The sequence below is a fragment of the Pipistrellus hanaki genome, assembly GCF_964339955.1.
Source record: "Pipistrellus hanaki genome assembly, chromosome: 1".
NCBI classification, from domain to species: domain Eukaryota; kingdom Metazoa; phylum Chordata; class Mammalia; order Chiroptera; family Vespertilionidae; genus Pipistrellus; species Pipistrellus hanaki.
The window spans coordinates 182,902,534-182,926,441 of NC_140503.1; the positions used below are offsets into that span (position 1 = coordinate 182,902,534).

At 36.3% G+C, this 23,908-nt stretch overlaps 1 protein-coding gene across 3 annotated transcripts in view; it reads right to left on the reverse strand.

The window, feature by feature from the left end:
* The window catches only part of SLAIN2 (SLAIN motif family member 2), a 66,975-nt gene that overhangs the window by 22,995 nt on the left and 20,072 nt on the right, over window positions 1-23,908 (reverse strand). The window contains exons 3-7 of one of the 3 annotated variants that reach the window (XR_014796436.1): window positions 19,143-19,307; window positions 17,278-17,439; window positions 11,532-11,891; window positions 10,460-10,597; window positions 738-846 (exon numbers count right to left, since the gene is read on the reverse strand). Coding sequence is in view for 2 of the 3 variants with exons in the window: in XM_084900019.1 (XP_084756145.1) it covers window positions 738-815; window positions 10,460-10,597; window positions 11,532-11,891; window positions 17,278-17,439; window positions 19,143-19,307 (903 nt within the window). In the remaining variant the exon portion in view is untranslated. The remainder of the gene's footprint in view (window positions 1-737; window positions 847-10,459; window positions 10,598-11,531; window positions 11,892-17,277; window positions 17,440-19,142; window positions 19,308-23,908) is intronic. The other 2 variants (XM_084900019.1, XM_084900020.1) reach the window with 2 other exon arrangements.

The window sequence follows — 23,908 nt, forward strand, 5'->3', positions numbered from 1 at the left end:
TAGAAGAAATATTTTTTCTCACTGCTGATATTTTTTCTGTCCCATTTCCTCTGAGGTTTCTATTCATTCTTATTATTGTTGGTATAGCTGACCCCATGCTTTCTTTCTCCTAACTCTACTTCTTTCTAGCTGCCCATACATCCAATCTCTTGGAACAAATGATAGTTTGGTGTCCAACCTTCATATATTTCTTCAACTCTCAGGTTTTAAGAATATGGAGCTATCATTCCATAAATATTCCAAACTTTATCAGTTAATCACAAAATGTCAATTTAGCTTATAATGTGAAAGCATTCCCATTTCTTCCTACAGAAAGTCAGAAGAAAAAAATGAAAGTCAGAAGAAAAAACATTACAGTTAGCTAACTTTAAAGCATTTATTAGTTCATACAATATTAAGTTAAAACAATAACCTACAGTTTTAGGTTAGTAAGGAAAAGATCAGTTCTCTGATATTAAATGCTATGTATCACTTATTCCTTTCAGAATGACATCCCGCTCAGCCAGTGAAGCTTTGTGGTTGAGTATCGACCTGTGAACCAGAATAGCATCCCAATATACACCTCTGTAGAAAACGAGTCTATCCAAGGAACAGAGAATTAACATCATTTTATGATTATTATTAAAAAACTAAAATGTGGTCTACAGACATCAATGACTCAGTATGCCAAAAGGTCTAAGATTTAATTAACCTGACCATTTTCTGAAACTTAAAACTTAGTAAGAGGCTGTAGTTACCTCTTTTTGTAGATGAAGTTTGAAGCAACTGTTTGGCTTTGAGGGAAGTACGAGGCAAATTTTTCAGCCTTTGCGAAGCTGTTGAAAAATAAGGAACTGTAATATTTGCCTGGAAGAACAAGATAAAGGCTATAGCTTCTGTAAACTTGAATATTTTAATACAAACTTGAAAATTTATCAAGTAACAGAAACCATAAGGTGAAAATATGTTAGAATCCTTGAAGCAAAGAAATTGTAAAGTGATGCTTGGTGAATTAAATTGGAAAGAGACGGGGATGAAAATCTTAGTACAAAGTACATATTTTCAGAAATAGTTTCATATAGATGAGAAAAATTTATGATATGTAAACTGATCAAAATATCAAAGAGAAATCAAACCACCAGCAAACATGCTACAGATGCAAAGAATAGAAAGCTAATTAAGTAAAAGTGATGAACACAAGCATACAGTAGAGAATAAAATAAATGTAGTGCTTGTTCAAGGCAAAAAAAAGCAGACTTTGGCAAAGCAGTTCTTGTTAGATAAATTGCCCTAACATGAAACAGTCATTCTCATACTCAAAAAGGAAAAGAAAACTCAGAACCAGGCAAGTCCTCAAGGGAGTCACAATCTAATGCCTTTCATATGTTCAACATCATCTTGTAGAATACAACTCATTTGTATTTTAGACTTTGTGTAGCAAAATATCTGGGTTGTGCACATATGCATATGGGGTGGGAAGGGTGTATATGTGTGTGTGACAACTGAGGGGTTTGGGGGAGAGTCGGAGCACCTGCTTTTTAAAGTGATCAATGAGGAGTTCTAAGCTTTCTTCAAAACTCCAAATCTATTAATTGCAATAAAACACTCAAAACTGGCATGTAAGTAGCAGCCAGAGCCATCCACAGTTATGGTTCCAATGAGCTGATGAGTCCACACCTACCAGTGCAAGCTCCTATTTAAGTGGCTTTAAAATTTCACTCAAGTCATATTTGAGATATCTCTAAGATATATATCTATTATCTATCTCTCTCTCTCTCTCTATCTATCTACCTATCTATCTAAATATAGATATAGACAGATAGAAATCTGGCCAGAGTATAAACAATCATTGGGTTGAGAAAGGGAAACTTGATATATCATCAAAGAGAATTAAGGATTTCTCTTTCCCTTTACTGTTTAACCCTATTAATGCTTTCTGATAGTAAACATTTTAAAAAAAGTAACAAATGTATTTGATTTCGCATTTTATAGCACTCCACATTATTGTAGCTAAGTAGTTGTGTATGCTAACTTAAATATTACCAGGCAGACTAGCAAAAAATTCTCCAGCCCTAGCCCTGGCTGGTGTGGCTCAGCTGGTTAGAGAGAGCATTGTCCCATGCACCAAACGGTCATGGGTTCGACTTCAGTAAGGGCACATACCCAGGCTGCAGTTTGATCCCTGGTCAGAGCATGTACCTGAAGCAACCAACGATGTTTCTCTCTTACATCAATGTTTTTTGTTTTGTTTTTGTTTTTCTCTCTTTCCTCCTCTCCCTTTTTCTCTCTCTAGAAGTAATGAAAAACATATCCTTGGGTAAGGATAAAAAAAAAAAAAAAAAAAATCTCCAACCTAAAACAATCCTATCTAATAAAAGAGGAATATGTAAATTAACCATCACTCCACTACACCCACAAGCCACACTCACAAAACCACGCCCACCAATCAGGAGCAAATATCAAATAAACCCAACCAAGATGGCTACAGCCACAGAGAGCAGGGCTTGGGTTTCCCTAGCAATGGAGAAAACCAAGCTTTCTGCCTGCCCTTGCTGGCCTAGGACTCCACTCAAGAATACAAAGTTTCAATTATAGAAGATACATAAATACAAACAGAAATGGTGGCAGCCACGGAGCTGGAAAGAGAAAGAGGCTAGAGTTGCCCCCAGCAACGGAGGAAGCCAAGCTTTCTGCACACACTAGCCAGCCCAGGCCTCCACTTAAGGCTACAAAGTTTCAATTATAGAAGATACTTAAGTCCCAATAGAAATGGCTGCCACCACTGAGCAAGTAGAAGGCTTGGCTCAGCTCCAGGATACAAAGTTTCAATTGTAGAAAGTAAATATATCCCATATACCAGGACCTCTGCTTGGTCGCTAGGGGGCATGGCCAGCCTGCAAACCACCACAGGCTTGTTGCCCAGGCTGCCCACACCCCAAGGGATCCCCACCCTGATCCGGGACACCCTTCAGGGAAAACCAGCTGGTCCCCATACATGCACCAGGCCTCTACGCTATTTAATAAAGGAGTAATATGAAGATTGACCATCACTCCAACACACAAGATGGCTGCCCCCATGTGAATACAAGATGGCCAGCAGGGGAGGGCAGTTGGGAGGGACCAGGCCTGCAAGGGAAGGCAGTTGGGGGTGATCAGGCCATCAGGGGAGAGCAGTTGGGAGGGACTAGGACTGCAAGGGAAGGCAGTTGGGGGTGATCAAGCCTGCAGGGGAGGGAAATTGGGGGCGACCAGATCTGTAGGGAAGAGCAGTTGGAAGGGACCCAGACCTTCAGGAGAGCAGTTGGGGGGACCAGGCTTGCAGGGGAGGGCAGGGGCAAACAGGCTGACAGGGGAGCAGTTAAGCATCCATCAGGCTGGCAGGGGAGTGATTAGGCTGGCAGGCAGAAGTGGTTAGGGGCAATCAGGAAGGCAGCTAGCAGTCCTGGATTGTGAGAGGGATGTCCGAGTGCCTGTTTAGGGCCCCATCCTACTGGTCCCAGATTGGAGAAGGTGCAGGCTGGGCTGGGGACAACCACCCTCCTCCCCTCCCCCCGACTTTATAATATATTACCTCATATATATCCCACAGAAATACAGGATGCTGTATCATCACTGAATATTCTTCTTTTATATATTTATTCACACATGCTTCCAACCATTTATATTTTCATTCATTTATTCTTTAAAATATATGCTTTATTCCAGATACTAGTTTAGGTACAATGAATTCAGTAGCTAACTAGAGATAAAGTTCCTACTTTCATGGAACTGCTAATATTCTAGGAAAGGAGAAATAGATAATAAACAAAGAGTAAAATAGTTGCTTTGGAAAAAATTAAGTAGAAAAGGGAGGCAGAAAGTAGAAGACAAGTTGCAATTATAAATAGGGTGATCAGGAAAGACTTCCCTAAGATGAGATTTGTGCAAAGACTTGAAGGATGAGATGGCAATATATAGGTGTCCGGAGAAAGCATTCTAGACAAAAGGAACAGCAATGGTAAAGGACTTGAGAGGTAGGAGTGCCCCGAGTATGTTGGAAGAATAGGAATTAGGCCACTGTCACTGCAGTGGAGTAAATGAGGACAAAAGGTAACCAACTAAATATATGCTGGCAATCCACAATGTCTATTAACCATTACATTTTTATATGAGGGGATAATATCAAATATCATCTTTAATCAACTGTTCTTGAAAGGTTCTATTTAAATAACTTTGATGACTCCAACAGATCTTATTTATCCCTCAAGTTTCTGGGGTGATGTCACAATGGCATCTATATACAAGTGGAAACTGTCCGATGGTAATTTGAAGAATCAGGTAATATACTCTAAATTTGCCTAATAAAAACAGAATGAAATGAACAATTTTCATAGGATACCACACAGATACATGTTATACAAATAAGAACAAAAATTAAATTTGAATTATCAATCTGAAATTTGATCGATTTTACAAATACAAAATCATTTTTAAATGACAAAATGTAATAAACTGAAAGTCTCCCAATCTTCTGAATAAAATATGGTGTTAGTTGCTTTAAAATATTTATTGTTTCCCTGGTTCCTCTCTTAATCCTCCTATATAATAAAAGACTAATATGCTAAGTGTCTGATGATTCGACCAGTTGCTATGATGCACAGTGACCACCAGGGGGCACATGCTCCAACTGTTAGGTTAGCTTGTTACTGGGGTCTGCCAGATAGGGACTGGGCAAGGTGGGCCAGACACACCCTGGAGCCCTCCCTCAGTCCCTCCCAGGCCCTGATCATGATGGGGTCCCTTGGCCTGGCCTACGCCCTCGCAATCTGGGACCCCTCGGGGAGGTCGGAGAGCCAGTTTCGGCTCGATCCCCGCAGGATTATTTATATAATTTAAAATTAGCAAGACCTGACTGTGAGAAGCAAAGATAGCACATTATTGTCTCATGCTACCATTATTTAGGCTAATGTTTTCCTCTTACAAACCAACTCCGAAAACCTCTGTATTTCAGTTAAAAATATAACACCATTTTTCAAGTAATTCTAGCTCACATTTTTCTTTAAATTCCATTATTCATCCCTATAATTCTATAGATCTGTCTCTTCCTTTACATTCCACTGTTTCTTAAATACCCAATTCAGACCATCGTCACCCTATTTTTAGACAACAGACTCTTTTGGTCTTTCTATAGCCAAACCTTTCACTTTTTCATGTACATCAAGGGAAGGGTGGTAAAAACGCCACCCTCCACCACACTACCCCCAAGTGCAGGCAATAAGTAGTATGCTGTCTATAAGAAAATTCAGAAACAAAAATAAAATTAGCTTGTTTTTGTTTTGTTTTGTTTTAATCATCATGTCCCAGCAATAATAATGTCAATGATAAAATGCTCCTCTCCAAAGAAAATAATTTGCTGGCCTTCATTATAAACAATGTCTGCAAGGTATGCTTGAGTTTTGTGTGTGCTTTTTTACTAATCCTCATCTAAGGATATTTTTTCCATTGATTTTTTTTTTTTTTTTTTTTTTTAAGAGAGTTGAAGGGAAGGAAGAGAGAGAGAAACATCAATTTGAGAGAGACACATCAATTGGTTGCTTCCCACAGGCGCCCTATCTTGGACTTGGGCCAGGAATTGAACTTGCAACCAAGGTACATGCCCTTGACCGGAATTGAACCCAAGACTCTTCAGTCCAGAGGGCTGATACTCTAACCACTGAGAAAAACAGGCTAGGGTGACACTTGAGTTTTAATAACATATATAGAGCTTGAAATTAGCACATTTGAATAATTATCCTTTAATAAACAATATATTTCATATAAAACGTACTTAGGAGAACTCCCAGTTATAAAGGCACAGGTGGGCTCAGCTACATTTCTTTCAAGAGTAAGCTCATAGCAATTTGAAATCATGCTCACTTCAGCAGAGTATGTGCCCAACACCTGTGGTACAATAATATATTCCTATATTTAAACAGATTGCTGTATAAACAATAATGGTACAGCAATTATAAAATCAATGAAACAGAGTTAGTCCAATTCTTATCAGTATATGTGACTTATATGTGATTTAATTTTTCAAACTGTGAAGACATTTAAAAATCATTGCACTTGATTTCCAAAGGAACAAAGACATAAACAATATGGCAATTTCTGAATTTAGTGTAAATTGGGATTTTTATGAATCTCTGTCAAACTTATCTTTACATTGAACATTTTCCCTATTTGTATAGCAGTTGCTTCATAAAACAAACAAACAAACAAAATTCTCAAAACCCAAACCTTTCAGAATTAAAAACTGAAGACTGTTCTTCAATCAGTATGAGTGGAGATAATTAGATAAATCTGGGTTTTAGTGTGCACTGAGCCTAAATAAAGAAAAGATAAATTCTAAAGAAATTATTGACAAATTTTAGAAGTTAAGGTGTAATATTCATTACTGTGCTCAAGCAATATGTAAAAATATTTTTCCTAAAAAATGTATGTTGATTTTATTATTTTTATTGAGTTATAAAATACAAAGTTCAATAAAAGAATATTTTCATTGCATTTTTCCCTAGCCTTTATTATTATTTAAAATGTTTCTATTGATTTGAGAGTGAGAGAGAGTAAGAAAAAAGGGGGGGTGGGGGGGAAGGGGGCAAAGAGAGAGTGAGAAACATCTATCAACTGCCTATCTCCTCTATATATCCTGACTGGGGACCACACCTGAAACCTGGGCATGTGCCCTGATAGGAAATCAACCGGCGACCTTTGACTCTATGGAGGATACTCAACCAGCTGAGCCACACCACCTGAGCCCTAGCCTTTTTTATTACAACTCATCCCACTTAATTATTTAACATAATTTTTCATTATAGGGGGATAATTAAAATAATCTTCTCCAGATGCCAAATGCTAAGTAAGCATAAGCCACTACAAACGAATGCTAATTACTGCTAAGTAAAATGACCCTTGTCCCCAACACCCCAAGCCATTTTGTTTGCTTACTCAGAGTCATCCTCAATCCTCTCTCCCTCTCCTCCTCAGTGTTACCAAGTCATATATCATTTATTTCATTTTTAAAAATTCATCCAGATCTTATCACTGCCGGTACCACTGTCTTTGTTCAGATCATTTTTTGCCCAGATTATGCAATAGTTTTTTAAGGTCTCTCAACTTTAATCCATTCTCTACATTGCTACCAAACTGAATTTTCTGAAACTTAACCTTGATTAAAAGCTTATCATTGTTCCACACACTTATAAGATAAAATTAAACTTCTTAATATAAAATTTAAAAACTCCCCACAATCTGTTCCCTACCTACATCCCATCCTTAAGACTTCGTTAATGATCTCTCTGTTGGGAAAACTGCTCCTCCTTTCTTAATGTGGCAACATATAAAATCCTCTTAAGCTAGATGAAATTATCTTTCAAAATCTTTCCTGTAAACCTCTTCACACTGCTGAGGTTAATGCTCTGTCCCCACAGAAGTTCCTGCCTATCACTCCCTACTACTGAAGGGCTCTGCTGTCTCATTCACACCTATATTCCAAGTGCTTGGAACATAATACACACCCAAAATAAATATCTATTGAATAATTAAGAAACACATAAGTGACTGACAGCTGTATAAACTAACCATTTAATATCCTCTACAACCGAGGTCTAATCCATTGGTTCTCAAACCTGAATATGCCCCAGAATCAGCTGTCAGATAATTCTAAAAAAATAGAGATTCTTGTCCCCATCCCAGATGTATTCAGTTTCCAGAAGCAATGGCCAGAAAAACTACATTTATAAAATCGCTGCAAGATTAGATAATTGACCCAACATCACTGCACTACTTATGCTTAAATGTTCCACAAATATTTCATTCATTGTTTTAATAACCCATTCCAAAAATTATCATGGCATTTATTTCAATTTTTGCTTTATAATTACTTGAAATTCAAATGTAACTTTCTAGTGTTTTTGTTCCAAGTAAAATCTGGATGAAAATTCCTTCCCCATGGACCTCTGGCTATGGGTAAAGCTGCCTGACAATTGGTCCTATGTACTTTTTCTCTGGTAGTATACCCTGTACAAAAATATTCTTTAATTTGACTAAATGTAAGCCATGGATAAAATACTACACTGAATGATTTTCTGGCAATTTACAAAGAATCATGCTCTGATAAAGTCATCCAAGAGTATTTCCAAGATGCCTCCTCATTTGCAGTCAAGTCAGCATGATGTAATCCAAACAATGATTGGGAGGAAATCAGGAGACTCAGAGAGGAGAGAGTAATTTGGCTTGGTTTTGACACTTTTCTAGTTATATGATGTTGTACATATAATTTATATGGATCTCTGCTCTCTCTCTATAAAAATAAAAAAACGTGGTGTTATTATGTTCAAATGAGATAATACATGTGAAAGTAAACATTTTAAAATACTAACCAAAGTTTCAAGTTTGAGAATTACTTTTTTAAAACCATCAGATTGTCTTGGATTTTTCTCCATTCTCTTCCCTTGTTTCTGAACAAATAATTCCTATATTTTTCTGAAAACTAAACTTTCTACTAACTCATGCACTAGTAGCCTTCGAAAGCACTAGTCTTTTGAAAAACTCTGACACACATGCCTTCCTTTAGCTGAAGAAACTGAGAAAATGACATGTAACTATGATTTCTGCAATGCTCTGGTTTTCTTAAACTTTTTAAGTTATTCACATTTTCCAAATATATAAGTAAAAATTAGTAATAGCCATAAAAATGAAAATATGTAAGAACTCTCATAATATTCATATTTGAATGCCAGCACCCACAATAATGCAGCCACAGCAAATAAGCATATAAAAATAGTGATTGGCAGAGTAACAAGGCAAAAGAAGTGGTCCCTTAGGTGGAAATAATAGCAACCTTGCAAAGTTAGGTTCATGCAAATCAGCAAGTCAGAACCAAAGCTTTATCACTTAAGAGCTGGAAAACAAATACTTAAAAGAAAACAAAATGCAACATTCTTTATACTAACTATACAAAAAAAAAACACAAAAAACTAATTCATGAATAAAGTGTATAAAACTTGCTATTATATTTATAAATAATGATATACCAAAATAAAAAGACTATTAGGAAAACAGTATGTAACACACACACTAATAAATACTTATATATATAAAGTTTTATGTATCAAAGATATATGTAAAATTTTAAGAAATATAGATAACATATTTTGCTTAATATATTAATTTTAAATATGAAGCTTTAAATATTTTAATAAAATAAACTTTAATGTTTAAATATGCAAATATTCTGGATTTGCTACTTTGCAAATACATTTTTGTGAACAGTGCTATTCTACACTAAAATGTTTGTGACACTTCAATTACAAAGAAGCTTCACTACAGCTACAAATATAAAAATAAACAAATATATGAATTTTTAAAAAAGAATGGTACTCTTTCTCTTCTGCCTGTAAATTATTCAAATATTAAAACACACCATTATGAAACTACATACATATTTAAGCACTTAAAAATAAATTAGTGATTAGATTCTCTTTATGCATCCTTATATTTTTCCTTAATGATCAACTTTTGGGAAAGAAAATTTAAAACTAATTCATCTACAGAAAAAAATTCTAGGGAATCACCAGGTGATTATCAGTGGTAATTCTATCACTAAAGATGGCGAGTAATTATCATAAAGTTTAAGATATGGTTAATATATTTTTCTATTATTAACATTTTTATCCTAGTTATCAACCGTTCCTTTATTCTTCTATTTTTGTGAAGAACTATTTTTCATTTCCATATAGCTTTGAGCTGCTAAAGTAGTTCAAATAAGGAGCATGTATGAGGGCATAAGGGAACAACCCTGAGTAACGAGTTGGTACTGACAATGGAATAAGGTAAAGAGGATACAGATATAGCTGGTTTTACCAGAGCTGAAAAGTTTTTGGAGATATGCTGTATCAAGTTTTAAGAAACTAAAAACTTAACAATTCAAACATAAAAGTCAACTACACATATGTCTCCTTAATTCAACAGTCTCAGCCCTTCCAATCCATTAAGTCATCTTTAACTTTTTTATTCTATTATTTGTTTTATTTGTTCTAATCTATTTGTTCTATTATTTGTTGGAGTTATTTATTTATTAAAAATTCAAATGGCTTTAATTGTGCTAGTATTTTTATAGGATCACTGTGTTTTATCAATGCTCCAGTAAGAAAGCTGGTTGGGTTGTAAGTGATCTGTCCCAGGACTAATGTCCCCCCAAATCCTGTATTGTAGAATGTGAGGTTTTAAGAAATATATATGTATATTAACATTAAATAGCTAGCCTTTGCTTATTTTAAAATCTGGAGAGACCAGTGTTTCAGATAGTATTGATATAATTGGGTATCTTACAGGTACAACTTTTACATTTTAATATAACTATAGTTATCTTATAACAAATGATAGTTTACTACATTTTACTAAATAGTTTAGTACAGCGACTCAGCACAAAATTAACATCTATAACATGAGAGGTACTTACTGGCTGAAGCCTGAGGTTGCATGCGAGGTATTCCTCCATTTGGCACTTGAAAATTTGAGTCACTTCTGCTGCTTTTCACTGAGTCAACTTGTGTATTAGATGTTCGGGATAGGTTTGGAAGACTGCGTCTTAGTTTTTCTATGACAACATAATTTAATTAAACATAAAAACCAGTTTTTCAGATGGAAAAAATAAAATAATCAACATTTAAAAATCAAACTTAACCCTTTGCACTCCGAACCATTCTGGAAATTGGCTACCAGCTACTCCAAACCATTCTGGACATTGGCTACCAGCTACTCGATGCTACTTTGAGAAACATGCATTGAATTAACTCAATTCCCCGTAATCACTAATAAACTTCAATGTCCCCTGAGAGGGGACATCCGAGTGATATGCTAGAATTTCGATGTCCCCTGAGAGGGGACAGCGGAGTGCAAAGGGTTAAGTATTTTATGTATTTTAGAAGAGCTAACAGGAAGTACATATCTTATAACAATACACAACTCATCCCAGATTATATAAATGAGTAAGTTAAAGAACTTTAAAAAGAACTATAGTCCTGGCCAGTTGCTCAGTAGAATGTTGGCCCAAGACCTAAGGGTTGGGGTTCAATTCCCAGTCAAGGGCATGTACCTTGGTTGCAGGTCCCCAGCCCTGATAGGGGCACATGTAGGAGGCAACCAGTCAATGTGTCCCTCTCATATTAATGTTTTTCTCTCTCTCTCCCTTCTACTCTCTCTAGAAATCAAGAAAAAAAATGCTTGGATGAGGATTTAAAAAAATAATAAAGATAAAATAAAAAAAATAAAGATAAAATAAAAACTATAAGCTATTCATTTAAATAAAAATCTATATACAGATCACTTCATGTGTAGAACAAAGCAAAGCTAACATTATCAAATAAAATTAAACTCACTTTCTCCTTTACTTTTTTGTATTGATTCACTATGAATAAAATGGTATACTAACTAAATTCTCAACCTACTTATCTGAAATACAAAACCCTGGTAAAAATTGTCTTTCATACTGAAATATGAAGGAAAATTTTTTCCAGAAACATCTTGATTACCTTCATTTTTCACATTACTTGTCTGTAAATCCGTGGGATGGCCTTGAAGTGAAAGGCGAGGTTGTTGTAAGCGGCTAATCATAGGCTGTGGGGACACTCTACTATATTCTATTCCCCGCGCAGGAGATCGTGAACGAGGTGAATTTCTGGGTGACTGCTTAGGTGATGGTCGAGGTGAATTGCGTGGTGATGGTGAAAACCTGTTAACAGCAGGGTATACTGCATGATGCATACTGTCATCTTCATCATCTAAACTCTGTGCATCAAGTTCCTGATCACTAAAAGTACCCCGTCTTGTAGAATTGCAAGATGAACCAGAACTGCGCCGAGATGTGGTGGCTGCATATTCTTGCCGGAGACCTGATGACAATGAATGTGTAATTTTATTTCTTTAATTATATTTTTAAACATTCAAATATTTCTAAGGTTTAAAAGCAGAAGATTAAGAGATTCAAACAGAGTATACAGTGTAAAGGAAAACTCTCCACTTGAATCATCTTTGAAATCCTCCCATATAAGGATGCATAAACCACACCTCAAAGGTTATTTTTAAATTGAACGAAGTTTTATAAACCTTTGCCCAATTTCAACATTTCTTCTTGAATCTGAAATCTATCAAGTAGAACCACAAATTTAAAAATATTTCTACTCCTAAAAACAGTAATCCAAATTTGAGATTAACATTATAGGAATAGTGAGGGAAAACAATTACTGTCCAGCCAGTAAAGAATGGACAGTGAGGCCCTGGCCGGTGTGGCTCTGTTGTTTGGGCTTTGTCCAGTGCACTCAAAGGTTGCCAGCTCGATCTTTGGTGGCAGGGGGTGGGGATGGAGGGAACGTGTGAGAAGCAGACAGTGGATGTTCCTCTCTCTCTCTCCCCCTCTCTCCCTTCCTTTCTCTCTAAATATGAATACAAAATCTTAAGAAGAAGAAAAAAGAATACACACACACAAAAAAAAAAAATATATATATATATATATATATATATATATATATATTTTTTTTTTTAGAATACACAATATTTAAAATAAACTTTCTGAATACCAAATCATTGGTATTAATCTTATTCAAGAAGATGTCGAAGGGCCCTAGTTAGTTTAGTTCAGTGAATAGAGCATCGGCCTGTGGACTGAAGAGTCCTGGGTTCGATTCCAATCAAGGACACATGCTGGGGTTGTGGGCTCCATCCCCAGTAGGGAGTGTGCAGGAGGCAGCAGATCAATGATTCTCTCTCATTATGGATGTTTCTCTCTCTCTCTCCCTCTCCTTTCTTCTCTGAAATCAATAAAAATAAAAAATAAAGAAGAGGATGAAGGAAACGTCTATCCTACCCTGAGGAATCCAGTATTTGGGCATAAATGAAATTTCAACTGCTTCATAACCCAAGAAACCTAAGTAAAACAAACTTAAACTCTAAGACATTGAGTACAAGTTTTTAAAGGAGTCCCCTATGATACCTCCAGAAACACCCAAACAAACTTAAAAGCCTTACAAGTAGTATAAAAACTTTTAGGATAAAAACAATGGTTGCTACATATTAAATGAGAACAATTATTATTTTTTTAAAAATTGAGATATTTTGAGCAATTCCTGCTATTAGCAATCTAGTCTAAAAGATGTTAGAGTAATATTCAAACTTTTAAGTTATATATTCATACAGTTGTCCCTCCTTATCAAGTTTCACTGTTTGAGGTTTTAGTTACTCGCAGTCTGAAATATTAAATGGAAAATTTCACAAATAAACAATTCAAAAGTTTTAAATTGTATGCAGTTCGGAGTGGCATGATAAAATCTCATACTGTCCCACCCCAGTCCTGCCTGGGGTATGAATCATTATCCCTCTATCCAGTGTATATGCTATACATTCGGTGTAATAAAACTTTGAGAGACCACATGCATATAATTTTTATTACAGTATACTGATATAATTGTTCTTTTTTATTAGTAGTTATTGTTGTAGAGTTTACTTCCTGTGCCTAATTTATAAATTAAATTTTATCATAGGTATGTACGCATAGGAAAAAAACAGCATATATACAGTATCAGGCATTCACTGGGGGGTCTTGGAAAGTATCCCCAACTAAAAGGGGGGTACAACTATACAAAGAAAGTGCTATCAATATGGTCCTTTAAAATGGTGAGTGAGAAGCACACCAGGGTATCTATAAAACTACAGACTCCCAGAGCCCACCTATCCCTTCAGTCAGGTTGGGGACCACTACAGTAACAAGTTACTTAGTGTCTGATAATAGCACACATGGCACTAAAGTTACCTCACATAAGACAACAGACCAGTGAAAAGAACTCTGTTTCAAAAAAGAAAAATCCAGATCTCACTGAAGGCTCTCCACTAACAAGAAAAACCTACCTAAGGAGGCCCCAATCACTATGGGATTGTGTCTCTCTCATACTAAAAAATGAGGGGGCTTAACTAGGCAACAGTCCAAATCTGTAATTCTACATTTCTACTGCCAAAAACCTGGAGAAACAATGTTGTAAAAAGGAAAATCATTCTCTTAAGAAAAAACACTGGTGTTTTCAAGGAAGCAAACACATTTTTAATATATATATTTTTAATTTACCAGGAAAATAAATATTTGTGCATGTAGACAGCTTAGAAAGGATTATTAAAGTAAGGCTAGAATTTCTATTATTTGTTACCAGAACACAATATGCAAACTTCAGCAGCTGAAACTGGTTTGGCTCAATGGATGGAGCGTCAGCCTGCGGACTGAAGGGTCCCAGGTTTGATTCCGGTCAAGGGCATGTACCTTGGTTGCGGGCACATCCCCAGTAGGGGGTTTGCAAGAGGCAGCTGATCGATGATTGTCTCTCATCAATGTTTCTAACTCTCTATCCCTCTTTCTCTTTGTAAAAAATCAATAAAATATATATTTTTAAAAACTATAGCAAATAGTTGGCTGTTTCTAACAAAATACTGGGGTCAAAAAAGTCAGGGTTCAAAGAAGAATTGGTGAAAACTCTAAGTTACAGTTAGGCAGCATTCTTTATTCGCTTTTTCACATCCGTTATGATCACTAGCCCCTCACCAGCTGATAATACCATAGTCCCAGTTGAAGTGCTATACAAAATTACCAAAGAGAGTACCATTCTATTCATTTCTAGGACTGAAATAAAAAAAGCATCAAGTCTTCCTATCTTTCTAAGGGAAGTTGTGTGAAAATGGGAAATAAATCAGCAGAATAAGAACATTTCTTAATAAATGTTTTAACTTGATACTACTACATATTTAGCCGAAACCGGTTTGGCTCAATGGATAGAGCGTCGGCTTGGGGACTGAAGGGTCCCGGGTTCGATTCCGGTCAAGGGCATGTATCTTGGTTGCAGGCATATCCCCAGTGGGGGGTGTGCAGGAGGCAGCTGATCGATGACTCTCTCTTATCGATGTTTCTAACTATCTCTCTCCTTTCCTCTCTGTACAAAATCAATAAAATATATTAAAAAAATACTACATATTTATATAAAAGGAACTAAGGAATTATAGCAATGCTCCATTATCCTTAGCCCACTGTCACTGTGCAATTGTGTTTAAAGGATCTTTTTATTATAAAGGCTAAAGGGATCACTTTAGAGATTGCTTATTTCACAGTTAAGTCCATGGCATCTGTAATAAAATGTATAGGGAAGAATAATATTATAACCACCATCTTATATTCAGACTAGAGGCCTGGTGAACAAAATTCATGCACTAGGGTGAGGTGGGGTCGTCCCTCAGCCCAGCCTGCAACCTCTCCAATCTGGGACTCCTTGAGGTATGTCTGACTGCCTGTATAAACCGGCAGTCGGACATCCCTCTCACAATCCAGGATTGCTGGCTCCCAACTGCTCGTCTGCCTGCCTTCCTGATTGCCCCTAACCACTTCTGCCTGCCAGCCTGATCACCCCCTAACCACTCCCATGCCAGCCTGATTGATGTCTAACTGCTCCCCTGCCAGCCTGTTTGCCCCTAACTTCCCTCCTTTGCCAACCTGGCCACCCCCAACTGTCCTCCCCTGCAGGGTTGATCACCTTCAACTGTCCTCCCTTGCAGGCCTGGTCCCTCCCAACTGCCCTTCCCTGCTGGCCATCTTGTGGTAGCCATCTTGTGTCCACATAGGGGTAGCCATCTTTGACCACATGGGGACAGCCATCTTGTGTGTTGGAGTGATGCCAATCTGCATATTACTCTTATTAGATAGGATAGAGGCCTGGTGCATGGGTGGGGGCCAGCTGGTTTGCCCTAAAGGGTGTCCTGGATCAGGGTGGAGGTTCCCTTCGGGTGTGGGTTGGCCTGAGGGGCCTGTGGTGGTTTGCAGGCCGGCCATGCTCCCCAGCAACCAAGGTGGAGGCCCAGGTATCTGGGATATGTTTACTTTCTACAACTGAAAGTTTGTAGCATGGAGCAGAGCCAAGTCTCCTGCTCACTCCATGGCTTCAGCTGTTTTTGTTTGGATTTGTTTACCTTCTATAATTGAAACTTTGTAGCCTGGAGTAGAGGCTTAGGCCTGCTAGGACAGGTGGAAAGCTTGGCTTCTTCTGTTGCCAGAGAAATCCAAGCCTCTGTGGTCACAGTCATCATCTTGGTTGGGGTTAATTTGCATATGCACTCTGATTGGTTTGTGGGTGTGGCTTATGTAGCAGAGTGATGGTTAATTTGCATATAACTCTTTTATTAGGTAGGATGAGAGCCAAGGCATAAACCCTTAAAATATTATGAAAAACTGTGTGCTTATATACATTTTTGGAATGACAGGGAACATAATTTTTATTAGATTTTCAAAGATGTCTGTGACTGCTGAAATCAGTTTGGCTCAGTGGATAGAGCGTCGGCCTGAAGACTGAAGGGTTCCGGGTTCAATTCCAGTTAAGGGCACGTACCTTGGTTGTGGGCACATCCCCGGTGGGGGGTGTGCAAGAGGCAGCTGATCGATGACTCTCTCTCATTGATATTTCTAATTCTCTATCCCTCTCTCTTCCTCTCTGTAAAAAATCAATTAGAATATATTTTTAAAAAAGAAAAAGAAAAGAAAACCAGCCCTGTTCTCCATCCAGAGAGGGCGGGTTTGTTTTAAAAAAAAAAAAAAAAAAAAAAAAAAAAAGATGCCTGTGACCTAAAAAGTTGAAGGACCATTGTGCAAAGCAATTATCATATGTTTCATTTAATTTAAAGTCGCAATTCCAATGTTCTCAAAAAGGTCTTTTTTATGTTCTATACCATACTTTCTAAGGGAGGTGATATTTATCACAAGAAAATAAAAACTGCTCCTTGGAATGTGAAAATAATCTTAGTTACCATAATAGATTGTGTCCCCCGAAGTATATAGAGACATATTGCATATCTGTGGTCTTAAAATTTCATGTGGGGCAGGGGAAATAAAATGTCTAAAAAGGCACCTTACTACAGCAACAATGAAAAAAAGGCTGAGAAACACTGGTCTACATTAAGAAAACCCAGAGTAATGGTGTAATAACTATGCTAGTGAGTTCTGGTGCAAAGTCATATGCAGGATATGATTACTAGTCATGAAAGCAGAGTGAAACCTGCCTGCCTTTGTCCTCACATAGGAAAGAAACTGCTTTACATAAAATGGACTCCGAAGACAAGTTAAGTCCATATGTTGAATAAGCCTCAAAAATTTCAATATCTCTACTCTAACTACACTACTATTTTACACTTTAAGACATATTTAATACAACAAAATCATGTCGTATGAAAGACCTCAACTTTAACAATTAAAATACTTACTTTCTTCCTGCATCCGAGCTAGAATCTGCACATCGGTTACATCATTTAGCTTATAATTAGATCCAATGGAATCTTCATCTAATTCTGAAGCACTTAACTCACTGTCTATAGAGGATTGAGGACTGAGTGGAGGATTTCTGTCTGATGAACTTTTCAAATTACCTTAAAAAAAAAAATAAATCAAACTTTGGTGAAACAAAAATTGAATAAACTTGATATTATATCTTCTGATTCATTTTATTATTTTGCCTTTTGTTTATAAAATTTCCAAATATCGAAATAAAAAATTGGCCTTATTGAGAATAAAGAGGGCCATAGAGATTCCTAATACATTATAGCATAACCATAAAACACATTTTCATTTAACTATAACTTATCTATTCCTCTTATAAAACAGATACGCTTTCAAAACAGTTCCTGACAAGTAGTTTTCAATAATGCATATTAGAGGATTTTTCTACAAGATAGCCAATGACACTGCTTGATAAGTAGATGTACTTATGATGTGGCGTTTTCTCTTCCCAAATTCATAGTCATTAGCAAACACTATCATCTTTTCCCTGAATAAAAGTATCTATTTTTCCTAAACCAGAATACTATAATTTGAGGAAAATCAAGATTCCTTAGAAAGTTAGCAACAAACCAAAAAAAGAACACTAGCTCATTTCTCCTACATTATGCCATGTTTACAAAATTCTTTTGCCAAACTAGAAATGCTTATCCAAGGAATTATCTGAAATTTAGTGGTAAAGCACAAAAATGGGATGAAGAAAATGACTAGATGAAAAAAGTATTGTGTTGTTCTTAACCAAAAGAGGAAAAGAAGGCAGTGCAGAGGAATAAAAGACATACATATCCAAAAGAGTCTAACTTGTTTCTAAGGAAATGCTTTAATCAGATCACTTTCTAGTGGATAATACCAAAATGACAACAGTATCACTACTATTTCTGATATGAATTTATTTAAAGAGCTTGTTTTCCAGAATCCTTTACTGTAAGTCAGCTCTAACACAAAGGCATATAAGAAGAGCAAGAATATGAAATAATATTTATATTATCAAGAAGGGCATAATTAACAGGATATGGAAAGTCAGGCTCAAACAGTGCTAGAATAAAAATATTTTATATTAAACAAATATAGCAGATTAAACTCTTTAGTATGACAGTAATGGGTGAAATATGTAGCAAGTTAACAACCTATGTGCAAAGCAAACAGCAGGGTCAATAAAGTCATCAAATTAAAAAGCACTAAGGTAAAAAATGTGAAATGGTTAATAATACTTTAACTTTTAAGGAAATTATAATAATTTTCCATAACAATAGCGGCAATAAGAGTAACTGAATTAGTGAATTCTAATGAACAGTAAGCTACAGAGTAACCTTGCAGTTTTAGAACCAAAGTGGAACATTCTTTCCCTCCAATGTCGTTTTGCATTCTATCCCTCCAATGTCATTTAGGGCTCCAAATATTCTTTTAGCACATTCACATATAACCTTATACATTACTTAAGTGTAATATCAATATTAAAATCCTATTAAAATGTTTTTAATTCTGTAGCTTTTATAATCCAAGCAAGATATGAAATAAGCACCTATTGGTAAAATAATCAAGCTTGGGACCGACCTTATTTAATGAAGCCAGATTTAAAAACTTTTAAGTACATGCTAAAGAAAACTTCATGGATGTAAAATGGCTCATCTGTATCCCTCTGTGGTGCCAAGTAGACCTTCAATGATATATTCTCTAATCAGTTAAAAGTTTCATAAATAAAATAACTTGAACTACTGAAGAATAAGGTATTTTCTCAGATAGGGCAGTAAGTTAAAACCCATTCTTTAAGCATTCCATTTCATTTTCTCCTTACCTGAATTTCCAGGAAGTATTAGCTGTTTGACTATAGGAGGTCGCACTGGGGTTGAGGATGGAGAATTGAAACCACTGCTGTATGGGCTACTTGCATTTGGACTATAAGGGCTTGTATAACTCACGGAGTTGAAAGGATTATTATATAAATTCTGCCTCTTGAGAGCTGTATCAATGAAAAGGGGGAAATCAAATTTAATAACCGAGAAAAAGTTAACATTTTATTACAAAATTTTCCTAGTATAAAATAAGTCATTACCTATCTCAGTTTCAATATAGAAACATTCTTATAGTAGGAGAAAATATATCCTATTAATAATCTCAACAAAATATTTTCATTATCTTAAATTGTGTTATGTGAGGAAAAGAGTAGCCACAACAAACAACAAAGTAGTAGCATAGAAAAAATATCTCAACAAATTATTAGCCACTAAATGAATGTTTCGCTATTTAATTAGAAAGTTTATTGCACTGTATCAACCTCAAATGACCTTAAAAAATAAAATGAATGTAAAGGCAATTTATATTTTCTCATTTTTCAACAACAAACATTTTGTGTTAAAAAAACAAACAAAACACAGTATGAAATAATGAGTTTTTTAAAAGCCTTTTCAAAGTTTGGATTTTTTTTGGGGGAAAAGCAATAATAAGTAGGTTAAGGTCAAACATGGGAAAATTCTCTTTTTAAAAAAAAGTCCTCCTCCCTCCCATTTTCTGGCTCAAGAAGAATATTTCTGCCAAAAAGAAAAAAAAAAAATTGTGCCATGCATATAAAATAGAAACAGTACTAAAAATAGGGCTAAGATATCAAATGCAATTATGTACAAGAAATATTAATACTTGAAATAGTACTTCTTTCTTCTACCTTATTCTAAAATCCACAGTTTATTCAACATTTCTAACTATCAGCAAATTACTGTGTAGAAATAGAGACACAGGTGACATGGTGCTTTCTCTCAAGAGGCCAGAAAAAACACACACAATTATTTCAAGACAAAATGAGAGGAGTATTATCATAAAGATGCTAAGGTTTATGGAAATTATGAGATAAGAGTAAGGTATCACAATTGTGAGAAACTATGTAAGGCTTTTGGCAGGAGAGGCATTGCTAGAGTCTTGAGAGGATGAATAATATGCTTCTGAAAGTGAGGAAAGTATGTGCTTTGTCTGTGTTTATAACATGAGCAGAAGCAGTGTCTTGAAAATGCACAGTTTGTTCAGGGATTAAGAGCAAATAATCTAGAAAGGTAAAGCACGTGGTGAGGTCCAATAGGGAAAACCAGCTGGGGCCAGGTCATGGGAGGCCTGGGACACTCTGCTCAGGAGTCTGAACCTCAATCAGCAGCAATGACAGGGCCATCAGTGATTTTGGAGCAAGAGATATATGATCCAATCAGTTGGGGGGGAAACTGAGGGTGATTTTAAAGTTGAATAGATTAGCCTGAAATAGGCAGTATAGGTGACAAAAAAAAAAAAAAAAAAAAAAAAGGAATAAACATTAAACATTGGGAAAAGGTAAAAAAAAAAAATGACGACTTTGAAGTTACTGAATAGTGTAGAAAGTCGAACAGTTTAGTTTTATATATAATTCACACTGAGACCACATACCTCATTTTATAATATTTAGTATGTAGTGTGTACTAGTAGCATGGTCTCCAAAATACTGACCTGAACAGATATGGGGCTGCTAATTTCTTCGTATCTCTTTATTCCTCCATCTCCTTTGAAACTCATTCTCTTTAATTAGTTATTTATTTAATCACTAGTATTTCAAGTCCTCAGCCCTTTTACCTTCTCACTCTATACCATGTTCTCTTTCCTGGGAAATCTCATTCCTACCCATGACATTAGTTACTGTCTATATTCCTCAAACTCATTATTTTTATGCCCAGTCCTAAGCTTTTCTGAGCTCCAGTTCCATATACACTGCCCATTCACTCTCCCCTGTGGGTATGGAAAATATGCCCCAGAGCCAACATCCAAACTCACAATTCTCCCACTAAAAATACAATTCCCTTTCTGGGGTCCCTATGTAAAAATGCTAACAACATTTCTCCTATCACACAGCTGGAAACCCAGAAATCAATGCTGATACTTTCCCCTCCTTTCCTCATATTAGGTTCATTCCTTTTTACTTCCACTTTTGCATCACTGCCCTTTCACCCCCATCCCCCACATTACCCAGTTATCCTCATCAATCCCCCTCAAGAGCATCCTACACTCACTCCTGGCCTTCTCATCTAGTCTCCACACTATAGCTAAGCAAGACATCAAAATGTAAACCTTGTCTTCCCGCCCACACACACCCTCTTAAATAAAACCCTTTGATATCTTCCATTTTAGAATCAGATCCGAAATTTTTAATGTGGTCTATAAGGCCTTGCAGAGTCTGGCTCCTTCATGTATTCTGGCGTTATCATACATCGCTTCCTTCCTACAGCCACCTAGTTCCTCATATATGCCACGCTTCCTCCCACACACCCACATAGGCCGTTCTCTACCAGAAACACCCTACCTCCTTTTTCCCCTTAGCCCACTTAAATTTTTCTGAGTCTTTAGGATTCAGGTTACAAATCACTTCCTGAGGTAAAATTCCTCTTCCTTTATTACAGATGACCCTTTAAAATAATTATTTGTATTTACATTTCCCCTACTAGATAAACTCCATGAATGTAGACACAATGTTAGTTTTTCCTCTGCCCTTTCCCCAAATCCTAATAACAGGCTCTTAATAATATTGACTATATGCATGAATGAATAATGTTAATTTGATCACAGATGATACTGAATACCATATGAATGGATGAAATAATCAACAGAGAAGTGGGGCAAAAAGAGACCTGAGGTATCCTAAATTTAAAAGATGGCTTGATGGCCCTGGCAATTGTTGCTCAGTGGTTAAAGTGTTCCTTGCATTGAAGGGTCACGGTTTTGATTCCCAGTAAAGACACACACTGTGGCTGTTGGTTCAATCCTGGTCAGGATGCATGGTGAGGCAACCAATCAATGTTTCTCTCTCAGATCAACATTTCTCTCTCTCCCTCTTCCTTTCTCTTTCTAAAATCAATGAAAAACATATCCTCAGGTGAGGTTAAAAAAAAAGGAAGAAACAACCGAAACCGGTTTGGCTCAGTGGATAGAACATCAGCTTGCGGACTGAAAGGTCCCACGTTTGATTCCAGTCAAGGGCATGTACCTTGCATTCCCAGTAGGGGGTGTGTAAGAGGCAGCTGATCGATGTTTCTAACTCTCTTTCCCTCTTTCTTTCTCTCTGTTAAAAAAATCAATAATATATATATATATATATATATATATATATATAATTTTTTTTTTTTTTAAAGAAGAAGAAACAGATGGCCAGATAGGAGTAGGAGGAATGTAAAATTTTAATGGCATAGTATTTTAGCATGGGATGATGAAAAAGTTAAGAGATGGGTGTGGTGATGTTGCATAGCACTGTGAATGTACTTAATGCCACCTAACTGTATATTTAAAAATGGTTAAAATGGGAAATTTTTTGTTATGTAAATTTTACCACACATACACAAAAGAGGGGCGAAGGAAGAACCTTCAAAGAAGATGGAAAAGAAAACACAGAGAGGGTTGGAGAAAGTAAAGATAATGCACTACTATAAAAACCCAGAGAACATCATCTTAGGAACAGGTGGTAGTGCCTGCAGAGAAGCCGAGTGTGATGAAGCAGACATTGTCTGCCAGGAAGTTCTTTGCCTTATCAAAAACACATTTAAAAAAACAAGCTCTCTTCCAACTTGGAAAAGGGGGGTTTATGATTACAAGGTTCTGACTTGAAATAGCCAAGTCATTTTTCCTTTAAGTATTTATAGCTCTAGCTACTGCTCTGTGCATATATGGCTACAGAATATAGTCACTGTTAAACAGATCCAGTCCATGATTACATCTAGTAAAGAGCAACAGCTTCTCTTACACTCTCCTACTATCTTTAATACCCTTTATAATAAAGCAAAAATCCACTCATTCAAACTGTTATTTTTGAGGAGTAACGACTTTGGTTTTTCTCCTCTAAGTCTAAATTGGTAATTATCAATTGCTAATAGTTCCCATTCCTTAGGATGTTTTAAACCAGAGATTGATAAACTATAGCCTGCGAGTCAAATCCAGCCCACCACCTGTTTTTGTAAATAAAGTTTATTGGAACACTGCCATGCATGTTCATTTATGTACTAACTATGGCTACTTCTGCAATAGAGCAAAGCTGAGTAATTGCAACAGAGTCCTCATAGCCCACAAGCCTCAACTATTTATTATCTGGTTCTTAAAAAAAAAAAAAGTTTGCCAACCCCTGTTTTACATGTTTATTTATCTATTTATTGTATGCTTCCCCCCATTAGAATATAAGTTTCAGAAAGTAAGGGACTTTTTCTACTATTTTATTAATTGCTATATCCTCAGAGTTATCCTCAGAGTTAAGAACAATACCTAACACATGGTAGATTATGAACATATAACTTCTGAATGATGAAATTTAAAAAATATATATTTTTTATTGATCTTTATAAAGAGAGAAAGGGGGAGAGATAGAAACATCAAACATTATATCGATAGGTTGCCTCCTGCATGCCCCCTACTGGGGAATCAAGCCTGCAACCAGGGCATGTGCCCTGACCCACAATTGAACCTGTGATCTCTGAGGGCATGGGATGATGCTCAATCCACTGAGCCACACCAGCTGGGGTGGGTGCTGAAAATTTTTAATTAAATTGTAAAATGTACTTACATTATTTCTAA